Here is a 13,908-nt window from a genome sequence, read left to right as displayed (position 1 = left end):
CAACTTACTGATCCATGCTGAACCTCAGCCTCCTCATGTGTAAAATGAAGCCAATATTTACTTGATCGAGCTGTTTCAGCGATCAGACACTTGCAAACATCAGGTATGAAGCATCCTGCCCAGAGAATGGGAGGTGCTGAGCGTGTGCTGGTGTTGAACAGCAGGCTGTCTGGGTAGCTGCATGTGGTGTCGCCTGCTTCTTTTTTTTAATATGGACCATTTAAAAGTCTTTATTGAATTTGTCACAATATTGCGTCTGTTTTATGTTTTGGCTTTTTGGCCACAAGGCGTGTGGGATCCTAGCACCCCTGACCAGGGATCAAACCCACAGCCCCTGCATTGGAAGGCAAAGTCTTAACCACTGAACCACCAGGGAAGTCCCTGGTGCTGCTTACTTCTAATATAAGATACTTACAGATAAGAGGAAGGCCAGGGACACTCTCTCACATTTATGAGCCCTCAATTCATTAAGTCACCAAGACAAACAGATGGTATGGTAAATTCAGTTCAGTTCAGTTCAGTCGCTCAGTCGTGTCCGACTCTTTGCGACCCCATGAATCACAGCACGCCAGGCTTCCCTGTCCATCACAACTCCCGGAGTTTACTCAAACTCATGCCCATCGAGTCGGTGATGCCATCTAGCCGTCTCATCCTCTCTTGTCCCCTTCTCCTCCTGCCCCCAATCCCTCCCAGCATCAGGGTCTTTTCCAATGAGTCAACTCTTCACGTGAGGTGGCCAAAGTATTGGAGTTTCAGCTTCAGCATCAGTCCTTCCAATGAACACCCAGGACTTATCTTCTTCAGGGTGGACTGGTTGGATCTCCTTGCAGTCCAACGGACTCTCAGGAGTCTTCTCCAATTACATACCATAAAATTCTCCATTTTAAGGTGTACAATTCAGTGGTTTTTAATCTCTTCACAAAGTTGTATAACCATCACCTTTAATTCCAGATTAATTCCATTTTCATCATGTCCAATCTGGGTGATACCCATTAACTATCATTCCCTATTGCCCTTTGTCTCGCAACCTCCCACCTCGTCCCCTTACCAGTCCGAGGCAAGCAATAGCTCAGAGATCACAATGATTCCAGATCCCAGCTATATGAAAGTTCAAATTAGCCAGAAGTGGTCATAGGTCTTTTTAAACTGTTGGTGAACTCCCCTTAAGCAACAGCTTACCTAATTTCACAAGCAATCACAATCTGCACAGGACACAATATTTAGCCATCTCACAGCTTGCAATTTCCCTCTAATCAGCCATACTATACTAGGCAACAGACCAAGGTTATGAGCTCATTGTATCTAGTTATTTTAATACTCATCACTCTCAGAAAACCCTTCTGACACTCATAAAAGAAAACAGCAGGAGGCCTTTGACGGCTAGCACTTGTCTGCTGATTCATGAGTGAACTTAGGTCAGGCAGATAATTTTTCTTTTCTGGTTTTTCATGAAACAGGACAGGCATGTCCCTGTCCCTGAACAAAAGCATCAGCATAGGGAGAGTAATGAGGGCCACCAATTTGGGTGAAGTGTCTATTTGCATAATCCATTTTTCTCTCAGAGTTATAAAATAATTGTCCATTGTCTCTGGCAAAGGAAACCACTACCCTGTCTGTAATGAGATACGGATCTAATTTAGAGGTCAGCTACATTCATGAGCCCTCAATTCATTAAGTCATCAAGGCAAACAGATGGTGCCTTGCAATCAATGTGACGGCAAAATGATTCAGAGAGTGGAGATCAGTCAATAAAAACCTGTTTGCAGTCTCAGAGAATTATCAGACTTGTAAAATTAGCCCTAAGTCACCACTGGGAGAGACAAAAAAAAGAGTGGGGGAAAGCAGAGAGCCAATGGGTACCCAAGGCAGCTGGGGAGAGGAGAGGAGGGTTCTGAAAGGGAGACTGTCTATGGGGTGGTGATCAAGAAAAGAAGAAGCCACAGGAGCCCACAGCCCCTGCCCAGCTACCGCACTCCAGTAGCAGAAATGCAGCCAGAGTTACTGAACTCCAGTACTCACCTCTGCAGAGAAATAGTCTTGAGTCATTCAACCAACATTTTCCATGTGCAGGATACCACCAAGTACTGTGGGTGGAAACGTAATGGAGGTTCTGCTGCCAGGGTGCTTGCAAGCCAACGTTCACACATAACCACCGACTCTCCATCACACCAAGTACCAGGAGCCAGCTGGGGAGCCCGGGCAGAAAATCACATTTATTCTTTCTAGTGGAAAGAGCTGTTTACCTGTGGTAGACAGAAAGCGTTTTGCTTCCAGTGGTCAATTCTTTCTTTGCGTAATCTAGTCAAATTACCTGTATAAATACAAATAATAAAAATTAGTCAACCTTTTCACTTACATAGTTTATATAAGATTATAAATTTTCTAATTTTAAAAAGTCAAGATATAAACTACCTAAAACTGAATGCTAGAGACACCAAATTCTGTCTACTCACTCTCTGCCAAAAGACATATTTAATAAATTTATATGGGATATAAAATTACATCAAATTTTAAGACAAAATGGTTGTGTTGCTAATTCCAAATCCAACCATTTCCAACACAAGGGAAAGAGACAGGTGGCCTTCAGCTCAGCTAGAGAAGTTACATACCCACCACCCCACCTTCCCCTCTCCCTACCCACCACGCACCCCAAATAACTAACAGGAAGAACAAAAAGGAATTCGGAGGAACTGCAGTGAATCCAAGATCCATTTTTTAGTGACAACCGCATGGCTTTTTGTTAGAAAATATTGTCAGTGAAAAGTCTTGCATCAAACCTAGAAGGACGCAAATGTATTTCCTTATTTGAGCTGTTTTAAGTGCTTTCTCGTGTAAATAATCCTCTTGACATCAGTGTATACAGAAATCGGGCAAATTTTGGCCAGTTTGGTCAGAGCACATTACTGAGAGTGAAGACACATCTGATCTCTGCCACAGTTCTTTAGAGCGCTGGCCCCTTGTCATTTAGTTATCTGCCCACATGTCACTGGCTGCATGTACACAAAAGCAGAAGTAGCATCAGGGATTTACCCAGGTTTCATGGTTGGTTAATGGGGTGGAAAGCAGGTTTTCCAAGTCAGAGAATTTAAGAGAAAGTGCAGGCATATGAGGAAGGAGTATCCAGAGCAGCGGGGAGGACAGGAGAGCGATAATTAAGTTCAGTTACAGCCATCTTACAGAGTCTGGAATTTTATGATGGCCTGGACCCTGGTCAAGGCTCCCTGAGCACTGGTCTGTATGGACTATTACTGCTTTAAAGCAGCAGGCCTTGTCAAGGTAGTAGAGGAATGACGCTTCCGCATGTAGCTGCCTTCCATAGCCTTAAGACCTAGAATATGGCCTCAATACAAAGAATATTATTTCTGGCAGAGAAATGCTGATAGTCCCTTTCTAATGCATTCAACTTCAAATAACTCAAACGCATTCAGCTCTTATAAACATCCAGCTCCAAAATCTTCAAGGACCACCTAACACAGTACTGTCCAAGTTCTTTTACTAGCATTAAAGGTCCTCCCCACTGAGCTTACTTTCCATTACTCTCTGACTGTGCTTTAGTCACACATGTTTGCCTTTTCCCCACCCATTGTCCTTCACACAAGAGCTACAATTTCACCATCTACCTCTATTCCTCCGCCCACTGTTTCCTCTTCTGGAATATTCTTCCAACTTATTTACACACTAGTCATCCTTCAAACTTCACACATTCAAGCCCCAGTCCCAAGAAGCCTACTTTGAAATAGCTCACTCACTATGATATCTACCTGGATTTCCATTCAAAGCACTTCTCACAGACTGTTTTTGATGTTTTTCTACACCTATTCCTTTGACCTAATCAGATTATAAATTACTTCAGGGAAGGAACTGACTCTAATTTCTGAGTCCAGTACAGTACCAGGCACAATATACATGTCCAGTATTTGGTGATCCTGACTCTCACTTCTATTTTTAAAACACTCATAGATACTCAATTTTTCTCAAAAGTCTTAAGATTTGAGACAAAATGCCACAAAGATCACACAATATTTTTTAAGGACGTCAAAAACTGGATTATGTAGCTAGCTCTAAGCTGAGCCGTAACCTAAATAGACATCTGAGTTTAGAAGCCCATTTCTTTTATAGTGGATATGATCATATGTGGACAACTACTTGGAGCCTGAAAAGTTAGACTCTCTAAAGAGGGGAAATGAGCCAAAACTGGCAGACACTTCCTGTGCTGCCTTTCTATAAACTACATGTAGTTTATAGAATTATAATACTACATGTAGATTAATTTAACACATGAGGACCTAAATTTTTTTGTCTTCTGTATTATTCTTTGAAACGACACAGAGTAAGGAGAATGAAATAATACATGTTGTACGTTAATAATAATAATGTCTGTACTACGAAAATTTAATAGTTTTAATCAGTTGTCACTGTTGTTTTATGATACTGAATAAAGTGTAGCAGAATAATCTTTTAAAAATCTTCTGCATCATCTGATAGTTATCATTACCATTTACCAAGATTTTGGTTTCTACATACTAATCAGAAAGAGATCATTTCTTACACAAATAGGGCAGAGTCTGCCTCTTTCCGCACAATGCATACCATAGGAATTTTTAAAGTAATAGCTTACACTTTATTTTTGTTTCCTCATTAATCACTACTACTGTTATCCTCATTTTACAAAGGGAGAAAGTGAAGTTCAAAGTCATGGTTAGTATATGGCCAAGCTGGGACTAGCACTGGTCTGCCTGACCCCAAATCCCATTCTCTAGAAATTAGTAAATAAACAACACCATTTTGACTCAAAGAATGGGCCATGGTCATTGCTGCAGTTAGCCTTTGTATTTCCAGAATTAATGGACTTGATGACTTCTGCATTACTTATAAATATGGCTTTCATATTCAAATCTCAGGTTCTCTTATTTTCTTAAATATTTATTTGGCTGCACTGGGCCTTTCATGCTGCATATGGGATCTAGTTCCCTGACCAGGTACTGAACCCAGGTCCCCTGCTTTGGGAGCGCAGACTCTAAGCCACTGGACCACCAGGGAAGTCCCTCTTTTATTGTTTTAATTATCCTAAATGAACTTCTAATCTTCCAACTTATCTTTCGACCCCTTTGTATCCGTTGTCGCCTCTTTTAACATTATCAAGGCCCTCCAGAGCTCAAAGATAGTGTTCAGGGAGATATCGCCACGAACCTGACAAAACACGTGCCTGCAAGGAGCTGAAAGCACTCCACACGACCAAGGTAAGGAGTTTTTACCGTACTCATGATGAATGTTTCCTGAAATGAAAGTGAAAGCTGCTCAGTCGTGTCCAACTCTTTGCCACCCCATGGACTATACAGTCCATGGAATTCTCCAGACCAGAATACTAGAGGGGGGTAGCCTTTCCCTTCTCCAGAGGATCTTCCCAACCCAGGGATCGAACCCAGGTCTCCCGCATTGTGGACGGATTCTTTACCAGCTGAGCCACAAGGGAATGTTTCCTACCTGTGTCTGAATTATGAGACTTTTTTGACAAAAGATTTTCAAGATCCTGAGCCTATGACACTGAGCTTCTACCTGCAGGGTAGAGCACTTGGCAGTCTGCCTCGTTTCATGGTTATATCCAGAGATTCTAGTTTAGTTAGCAAACAGTTCTCATGGCAGTGCTTGATGCTTTGTACCAATTCGCCAGGTAGTTACCGAGTGATCTACGGGCAAATTAGGGGTTCTGTCCCTGGAAGTTCACCGTTACAAGGTGCCTGTGACTTCTTTCCTCAAGCAAACCACGCCGGTGAGTATGGAGTCACCCGTGCTTGTAATGAATGGCTGCCTCCGACTAGAGTGTAAGCGCCAAGCTCAGAGGCCCATAGCGCCTATTTGAGGCCGATAACTGCCAGGGCATGAGAGTGAATCCAGCGCCCTAAAGCCGCCGGCGGCCCCTAAGGCAGAAACTTGCTCCCTCTTCACCCGCAGCCTCTGAAGGACCGGCCGCGGTTTGAGGCCTCTCAGCCTCAGTCCCGCCCCGCTGCGTTCGCTGCTGCTCGCTGCTGCCCCCTCCCAAAAGGAAAACAGCGAAGCTAATGTCAAGTTCCGCCCGGCCAAGGGCCGAGAAGCACCCTGGAACGTCCTCCCCGGTAGATAAGAGGCCGACTTCTCACCTCTGATGCAATCCGTACGTAAGAGCCAGGGACGAGAAGTCACCGCCCGCGCACGTCGCCCCAGCCAATCCGGGGCTCTCTCCATCGCCCCACCCATCGCGTACACGCACGCACGCACCCATCACCGGCCCTGACCCACGCGTGCCAGTTGCTGGCTTCTGATTGGCTGAAGCCGGACGTAGGCGGAACCAAGAGAAGCCGGCTGGACGGCGGGTGCGGGAGTGGGGTCAGAATCGTGTAGGAACCTGAAACGTCTTGAAGTTGTCCGTAAGTGATGCAGGCGGACTTTGGGGGTCGAGTGACTCCGGGCGGTGGAGTGGGGAGAAGTGAGGCCGCGTTGAGAGCACGTTGGGAGTGTTGGCGGTCGCGGGACTGGGAGAGGGGGCTGATGATTAGGCTGAAAGGGGCGAAGTCTGGTTGGCGGGGCTCAGGCCTCATTTCGTGGTGCCGGGGAGGGCTGGTGAGAGCGTACGGAGCCTATGAGGGGATGCCGAAAAGGCTTGTAAAGCGAATCGCGGCTGAACTGGAAGGCTCGGGGATGCATCTGGGGAGGCGCTGGGCTGGGGCCGACTTCGCGGAGCCCGTAGGCCCGAGCGTGTCCGGCACTTCTTTGAGAGTGGGGTGGGTGAGGAGGGATTGGGAGGGCGTGCGGTCCGGCCAAGGAGTCCTGACAAGGTCACAGGAAGGGAAAGGGGAGGAAGGTTGAAGGGTTGAGGGGAGGGCGTAAAACTACACGACCTTCCCGCCATCGGCTTCCTCTTCTCCCCGGGCCGGTATTCCCTTCCACCTTTGGCGACTCTCTTCCGCCCCAGAAAGGTAAGAAGGACCAGGGCCTCTATCAAGCGCCTCTGACGGAATTTACATTTCTTCCTCAAAAGTAAACCTGCCAAGTTAGAGGTTACAAAACATAGCACAGGATTAGAATTGGGAGCAGTCGAAATGATTCGGCAGGTTTATTCTCCTGTTTTATTTTACCGGTGCGGGAATCAATTATTCCCCTTATAGATGGAATCTATGCTTCCACAAGTGCCTGGGATGAAAAGTTGTATAAGTGGTACCAGGCCCTAGCATGACAATCGTATTTGAGTTTTGTACACCAGTGGTTCTCTTGATTCCCTGTGCACCAGAATCTCTTGAACGGGTCTTCTTAAAATATAGATTCCTTGGGACCTGCCCCAGACCATCTGAATCAGAATCTCCTGGGGTGGGGACTTGGCAGCCGTTTAAAACGGGCTGACAGGTGACGGGTTCAAAATGAAAATTGGAATTCATTGTTAGACGCTCCTGTGACAAAAATGACGAGCTGTGAAGATCTTTAAATCTTTTTACATCACGTGATGCCGGGCGGCTCCTGTTCCCTTATGACTCTGCTAGGTGCCCATGCACTTGGAAAGGTCTTCAGTAGTATCTTAGTTTACACACTAATTCGTGTTTTCCAAATTGGCGTTGAGTATCTGGTTTTAGGTGCTTCCTTTTGTAAATGTTCAACTTTCTGGCAGATCTGTGTCAGTTGCTGTGGGTGGATAAGAAAATGATAAAGGAAATCCAGAAGTGATGCTAGGGGAAAAAATATTCAAATCACAGCTGAAAATGTTAGATGAATTAAGTCACTGGGGAAAAAGATTCCATTTAACTTTAGGCATGACAGACATTTTTCACAATTCAAAGGAGATGCAGGCTTCTGTTAAGGAGTGGATTTTCAATTTTTTTCAGATTAAATGTACACCAGCATAATAAAAGACAAATGATCTGGCAATATATTGTCAATCAAAAGAACCCACAGCTGTGTATTAGGAGAGCTGGGTTCTAATCCTGCCCTGCCAGAGATTCCTGTTGTTGAGCAGTTTATTTCACCCTTCATAAGCTTTCTTTTTCCATCTGTAAAATAAGGCTATTGGCATGGATTGATACTTGAGTTTTTATTCTGAAGTGACTTATACTTATTGACCCTGATACTTTAAAAGTTAACCATTTTTTATTTAGGTGGCTGTAAATCATGAATACTTGGGGAAACTGCCAGGTGATTAGGAAGAGAATTATTAAAATCTTACACTCAGGGAGTTTTATAGATAAATGTCATGTTAGAAATAGAATTTGAACCATAGAATAACAAATTAACTTTGTGATGTATTGGACTTTTAATATTCCCCTTTCTTTTATGCTGAAATGTGCACACAAGGTGTTCTGTACCAGAGACAAATTATCCTTAGTCAGTTAAGACAAATAATGACTACACAGTTCCTTCATACCTTGATTCTTACCCCAGGGACTGCTTTCTAAAGCCAGATCAAATGGCCTATCCATAGAAACTGCAGCAAGGAAGGAAAAGCGAACTTTCACTACACTTATCTGTTGGACAATTAGTTATCTAGAAATTAAGACAAAGGAAGAAAACATGCTTTTGTATCTGCAAAAAGAGGTGCTAGTTTTTAAAAGTGGCTTGTGGTATATAATGGTTTTTTTCCTTGTGATTGCAAGGATCCAAAACCTACTCAGGTTATCATGTGTTCTTTCATTGAGCAATGTAAGATTAACAGACAAATTAGCACTTATGTACATACAGCTTGACATTTTTCTTACTGATGAAACTCTACAAATGTGTGTAATTGTTATTTTTCACTAAATATTCCTAATTGCCTGAGAATAATTTTAATAGTTGAATAAATTTTGAAGTAATATTTTTCAACAAACTATAAGAAGTTTAATGTGATTAGAATGTGGGATTGGTGAGGAAGGTAGAAGGAGGAATTGTGATAAAATAGGGAAGATTTTGAAATGTTTGCCTTTGGGAAGTTTAGATTGGTTATGAAGGGAACTAATAAACATACTGGCCTAAAATAGTTTAATCTTACCATCTAGTCGATTTATGTAGTATCTTGGGGTTGGTTGGTTTGTTTGGGTTTTTTTGGCCGCACCACGCAGCATGTGGGATCTTAGTTCCCAGACCAGGGTCCGGGCCCCCTGCAGTGGAAGTGTAGAGTCTTAACCACTGGACCACTAGGGAAGCCCTCATTTATGTAGTATGTTGAAAGCCAACCTCAGATATTTCTCTGAAACTTGCCAAACTTTATCCAAAAGATATCACACTCTAAATTCTCACTGTCTCTGTTATGCTCTTGGCAAAGTGTACATACTCTGGCATGTTTTTAAAAGAATCTAATTTATGAAACATTATTTCAGTGTTTACATTTTAATCTCTTCAAATATATAATGAGCATCCTGAACCTTGAGCTTGTTGAACCTTGTGTATAATAAAAGCTCAGAGAAAGTAGGGGTTCATTCAGTTAGCAGGTAATGGAGTACAAGAAAGAAGAGAAAGTCAAAGTGAGAGTCACTCAGTCGTGTCCAACTATTTACAACCCCATGGACTATACAGTCCATGGACTTCTCCAGGCCCTTAGGATACTGGAGTGGGTAGGTAGCCTTTCACTTTTCCAGGGGAATCTTCCCAAGCCAGGGATCGAACCCAGGTCTCCCACATTGCAGGCAAATTCTTGACCATCTGAGCCGCCAGGGAAGCCCTAGTTCTAATTGATTCTATCTGTGTGATACTGTACAGATCATCTGGATTAAGGTCTTCTCTGTCAGATGACAGAACTGTACTCTTCCCAGTGAGGATGGAGGCTTAGAGGGACAATTTCACTTTTCAAACTAAACACTAAGCCTCACGTCTAGAGTTGGATTTTCTTTGGGAACCTTGATTACTATTAAACCCCTTGGATAGCAAAGTGTTGAATGAGAGCCATTTATTACTGGAGGGAGTGTGATGCACATGAAAAATTCATAAGGTAAGACTATACAGATAATGGGATGGGTAGTTAACTTTTTGATGTCATCTGTAAATGACATCTGACTGATGTCAATTACAACAGTTCATTGTAATTAACATCAGTCAGAGATTTGTGCGCTTATATACTATGTCTGACTCCCTTTTTTTAATCTGTGGGTGAAGTTTATCATCTGTTCAGGTCAGAAGGAAGTATGTACAGTGACTGTGACTAAGGTGAAATTGAATTATTACTTTATTGTGATGAAATGCCTATTAGCTTCCTGTGCTTAAAAAAAAAAAAAAAAAAGACTGAAAAGGGAGAATGGAGCCTTGGTCCCTTTGTTATGGAAATTAATCTTTTTTTTACCCTGCCCTCTTATTCATATAATCAGGCCAGTGTCTTGCCTTTTTTTCTGGTATTACTTAAAGGAATAATCTTATAAAAAAGAAGTATGCTTTTAACTGCAGAACCTCATGGCAATTGTGTTTCAGGAAGATTCTTCAATCACTATGTCAAGCGACACAGATATTTCTCTTTCTTCATATGATGAAGATGAGGGATCTAAACTTATCCGAAAAGCTAGAGAGGCACCATTTGTCCCCATTGGTAAGTTTGACTTTGATGATCTAATAAGCTTTAACACAGTAGAAGTGTGGGCAACTTGTTTCATTCATCAAGCATTTCCTGATGAAGCATTTATTTTTTAATATTTTTTCATATGTTGAAATATGCTTAGATTGGTATAACTCTCGTAAAAATTCTTCTCCGAATCATACATCTTGTTTTATTGACTTATTTCCGTGAATGTGTTTCGACCTCAAGACCACCATCAGTTTCAGTGATTTGCTGCAAGGACTCACAAGACTCAAGAGTTGTTATAAACTCACAGTTGTGGTTTATTAGTCTCTGCTGCAATTCCTTAACTGATTTCCTTCAGGGATGGAAGTAGGAGAGAGAATTCCCCTAGCACTCTTAAAGGAATTTATTTACTGGCTTCACAAGCCCATTTTTTAAAGATGATCTTGATTTTCTAGATCTGCTACTGTTTGCTACCAATTTTTAATTTTTAATTCTGAATGGGGGTGGGGATGGGGAGTAAAACCTCAGTTTGTATGCTAGCTGGGTAATGCATCCTTATAAAGCATCCTTATAAAAAATAGAACATTGATTAATAATAAACTCATCTTGATTCCCTGCCCCAATGCATCTGACATAACTGGTGACTATTTCTTTTACAGGAATGGCAGGTTTTGCAGCAATTGTTGCATATGGATTATATAGATTGAAGAGCAGGGGAAATACTAAAATGTCTGTCCACCTGATCCACATGCGTGTGGCAGCCCAAGGCTTTGTTGTGGGAGCAATGACTCTTGGTAGGTTCCTACAGGACATTTTCAAATTTTTGATTCCCTATGAATGGTTTCTTTGTAAATAAAACAAGGTAGATACTTTTAACTGACTTTGAAGCAGTTGGCAAATATCACTTATTCATTTTCACCTAAAAACTGAATGAGTAAAAATAGTTCAAGTAGTGATATAGTTTTACTATTTATGATGAATAATCTTACTAAGGTTTTAAAGAAAGATAGTAGTGCCCATTATAATGTCAGTGAGGAGTCTATATATACAGATAGGGTTGGTAGTAAGATCCAAGAGACATGATGGCTGTTTTATTGAGTTTTTGAAGGTGGAAAAGATACTACATGCTTTTGGAGGCTTTATAATTCATTGACTTTATCTGCTTTAGTTGCCAGATAAATATTGATATTTTAGCCATCTGAGCTAATCATACTAATCTTAAAAATACTTCAGAAGCTGTGTAAAAAGAATTTTAGAAATTTGAATTGCTTAAGAAAGCAAGAATGTAAGCAGCCTAGGGTCTTGTTCTCTTTGTAAGTATTATATGCTAGTAAGAGTGCTACTTTTAGCTGTTTTATGAACAGTTTTTAATTTTCTAATACTGAAGAAAAATTTTAAATGCTTAACTGGCATTCTTTTTCTTTAGGTATGGGCTATTCCCTGTATCAAGAATTCTGGGGAAAACCTAAACCTTAGAAGAGGAGATGCTGTCTTGGTCTTGCTGGTGGTGCTTGCTTTAGTTAGACATCTCATATTGAGGTTATATGTTTATGCGGAAAATAAATGGTTTGGGTCAGACAAGAACATGGTAATTTGAATATTGGCTTCCTTTCTTGCAGGCTCGATTTGCCTGGTGACCAAGTTACTGGTGACTAGTTCACTAGCTAGGTCATTCAGGGGAGTCAGATCAGCACAAAAGAAACAAGTCACTTTTAAATACACTTGATAGTGGTACCTGTCCACCTTCTTAAACCCTTCTGTTGAAATTAGTTCTAAAGAAGACAACATGCCAGTCCTGAAAATGCTCCCAGTTGCTGCAGAATATCATATGCTTTTGATGTAATATAGGAATCCTATTTACCCCAGTTAATTTAACTTTCTGACTGCCATGTGGACTGAGTACTGTTTTAAGGGCTGGTTGGCTCTTGAGGAACCCTTTCAGAACAGTGCATGGAATACAACATTATAAACCTCCCTGCAAGTCTATGTGTGTTTTTAAACCAAACCTAAAAAGCTGGTAACAGAGCCACTTTGAAGTAGTATTTATTTTAGAATCATAGTTATAAACATGAGAGTAACTTAAATTGTAGATCCCTTTTAGCTCTTTTGTAATTGCAGAATTATATTTTGCTGCTGTTATATTAGAATAACTTTAAATTATTTTGAAACATGTATTTTAAGTGCTAATGCAAAGGTAAATGAAAAACACTTTATAAATGTGTGCAGTATGTTTATTTTCTCCAAAAGAATCATCAACTAAATAAAATGCCTATAATGGAAGTCATTGATGAGCAAGCTGGTTTGGTCAGACATTATACAAACTTTGGTATATCACAGAATGCTTTGTTGTACTTGTGAAATTCTCTTGTCTAACCTGAATTTACATTCCATGGTGATAACATGGTAAATGTAGTGTTATTAAAGTAAATGAACACATCAAATGTCTTGTATTTATTTGAATTTGGGGAAAACCATCGTCTCTGAAGTAGCACAAGTAGTTCCAAGAAAAGAGGGAATAACAGCTAAAAATTTATGAGTGTTTACTGTGTGCCACGTACTTTTCATGTATAAAGTCAAATTTAAGTTTCCTAACAGCCCTAAGAATGTGATCCTTGTTTCATGGAGAAGGACACTGAGATACAAACAGTTTTAAGTAATTAACCCAAGGTCACATAGGTAGAGAAAGCTGTAGGTTTGGGACTGAAACCTGGGCAGCCATGTGGTAGAAGCCAACATGTTAGAGACTTGAAATGTTGATCTTTGTGAAATTAATGCTGGAGAGGGAGCGGTTACCATAGATTAGTATTATTGGACAAGAGGGTACAACATGGTCTTGACTTACCACTCCAGACTATGTAACCTGGCCCAAATCAGGGTTTTCTCAATTTTCTCCTAGTTAGAGACAGAGGTTGGACTAGGTAATTACTATAGTCCTATCTAGTTTATAGATCATGATATGGGTCTATGGGAAATGTGCTTTGAAAATAAAAGCTATGGAGAAGTAAATGGCAACCCACTCCAGTATTCTTGCCTGGGATATCCCAGGGACAGAGGAGCCTGGCGTGCTATAGTCCATAGGAGGTGGGGGGTGTCACTAAGAGTCAGACACAACTCAGCAACTAAACAATAACAACAAAATTGAGAGAACGGAGATGTGGAGAGTTTGTCACTTTCATATAGTTCACGGGCTTTATTTTTTGGTTTGGGGGAATATTTGATTTCACTATATAGAACCATTTTTTTGGTTGGAATATTTAATATTTATAGATCATCGCAAATAGAAAAGATCACTTAAAAGCTGTTTACTGTGTGCTTATTTGTTTTGTACTCAGATTTGAAAATAAAAAACAAGGAAAAAAAAAATAAAAGCTATTACTAGGAACTCCTCTCAGCCTCCAGTAGACACAGGAGTTGCTCGTAGG

The 13,908-nt window shown here is 41.2% G+C and overlaps 3 protein-coding genes across 7 annotated transcripts in view; 1 reads left to right on the top strand and 2 right to left on the bottom strand.

The window, feature by feature from the left end:
• The window catches only part of LOC122683131 (atypical chemokine receptor 2-like), a 45,966-nt gene extending 39,776 nt beyond the window's left edge, over nt 1-6,190 (bottom strand). Inside the window, exons 1-3 of one of the 3 annotated variants that reach the window (XM_043886725.1) lie at nt 6,138-6,190; nt 5,191-5,276; nt 2,244-2,311 (exon numbers count right to left, since the gene is read on the bottom strand). Coding sequence is in view for 1 of the 3 variants with exons in the window: in XM_043886721.1 (XP_043742656.1) it covers nt 2,020-2,164 (145 nt within the window). In the remaining 2 variants the exon portion in view is untranslated. The other 2 variants (XM_043886726.1, XM_043886721.1) reach the window with 2 other exon arrangements.
• The window catches only part of GASK1A (golgi associated kinase 1A), a 154,859-nt gene extending 148,534 nt beyond the window's left edge, over nt 1-6,325 (bottom strand). The window contains exons 1-2 of one of the 2 annotated variants that reach the window (XM_043886707.1): nt 6,138-6,325; nt 2,244-2,311 (exon numbers count right to left, since the gene is read on the bottom strand). In XM_043886707.1, coding sequence (XP_043742642.1) covers nt 2,244-2,311; nt 6,138-6,234 — 165 coding nt within the window. In that variant the 5' untranslated portion in view covers nt 6,235-6,325. The remainder of the gene's footprint in view (nt 1-2,243; nt 2,312-6,137) is intronic. The other variant, XM_043886705.1, reaches the window with a different exon arrangement.
• On the top strand, nt 6,274-12,927 carry HIGD1A (HIG1 hypoxia inducible domain family member 1A). Of its 2 annotated transcripts, none has more exons than XM_043886732.1 (4): nt 6,274-6,404; nt 10,399-10,513; nt 11,146-11,280; nt 11,913-12,927. In XM_043886732.1, exons 2-4 carry the CDS (start codon nt 10,417-10,419, stop codon nt 11,960-11,962), a joined length of 282 nt encoding a protein of 93 aa, XP_043742667.1. In that variant the 5' UTR covers nt 6,274-6,404; nt 10,399-10,416; the 3' UTR covers nt 11,963-12,927. The 2 variants fall into 2 exon arrangements, with proteins under 2 accessions (XP_043742667.1, XP_043742668.1); XM_043886733.1 differs by having other exon boundaries at nt 6,292-6,404; nt 10,388-10,513.
• Nucleotides 12,928-13,908: the final 981 nt, after the last annotated feature.

Source organism: Cervus elaphus, chromosome 24 (genome assembly GCF_910594005.1).
Source record: "Cervus elaphus chromosome 24, mCerEla1.1, whole genome shotgun sequence".
In the NCBI taxonomy this organism is placed as follows: domain Eukaryota; kingdom Metazoa; phylum Chordata; class Mammalia; order Artiodactyla; family Cervidae; genus Cervus; species Cervus elaphus.
This window is presented reverse-complemented; position numbering and strand designations above follow the sequence as displayed.

What these genes read in the sequence shown, in the direction of transcription:
- HIGD1A (XM_043886732.1), top strand. Translation starts at nt 10,417, where the DNA reads ATGTCAAGCGACACAGATATTTCTCTTTCTTCATATGATGAAGATGAG. An exon ending in GGCACCATTTGTCCCCATTG is followed by an intron (nt 10,514 to 11,145) that starts GTAAGTTTGACT and finishes TTTCTTTTACAG; the next exon opens with GAATGGCAGGTTTTGCAGCA. An exon ending in TGTGGGAGCAATGACTCTTG is followed by an intron (nt 11,281 to 11,912) that starts GTAGGTTCCTAC and finishes CTTTTTCTTTAG; the next exon opens with GTATGGGCTATTCCCTGTAT.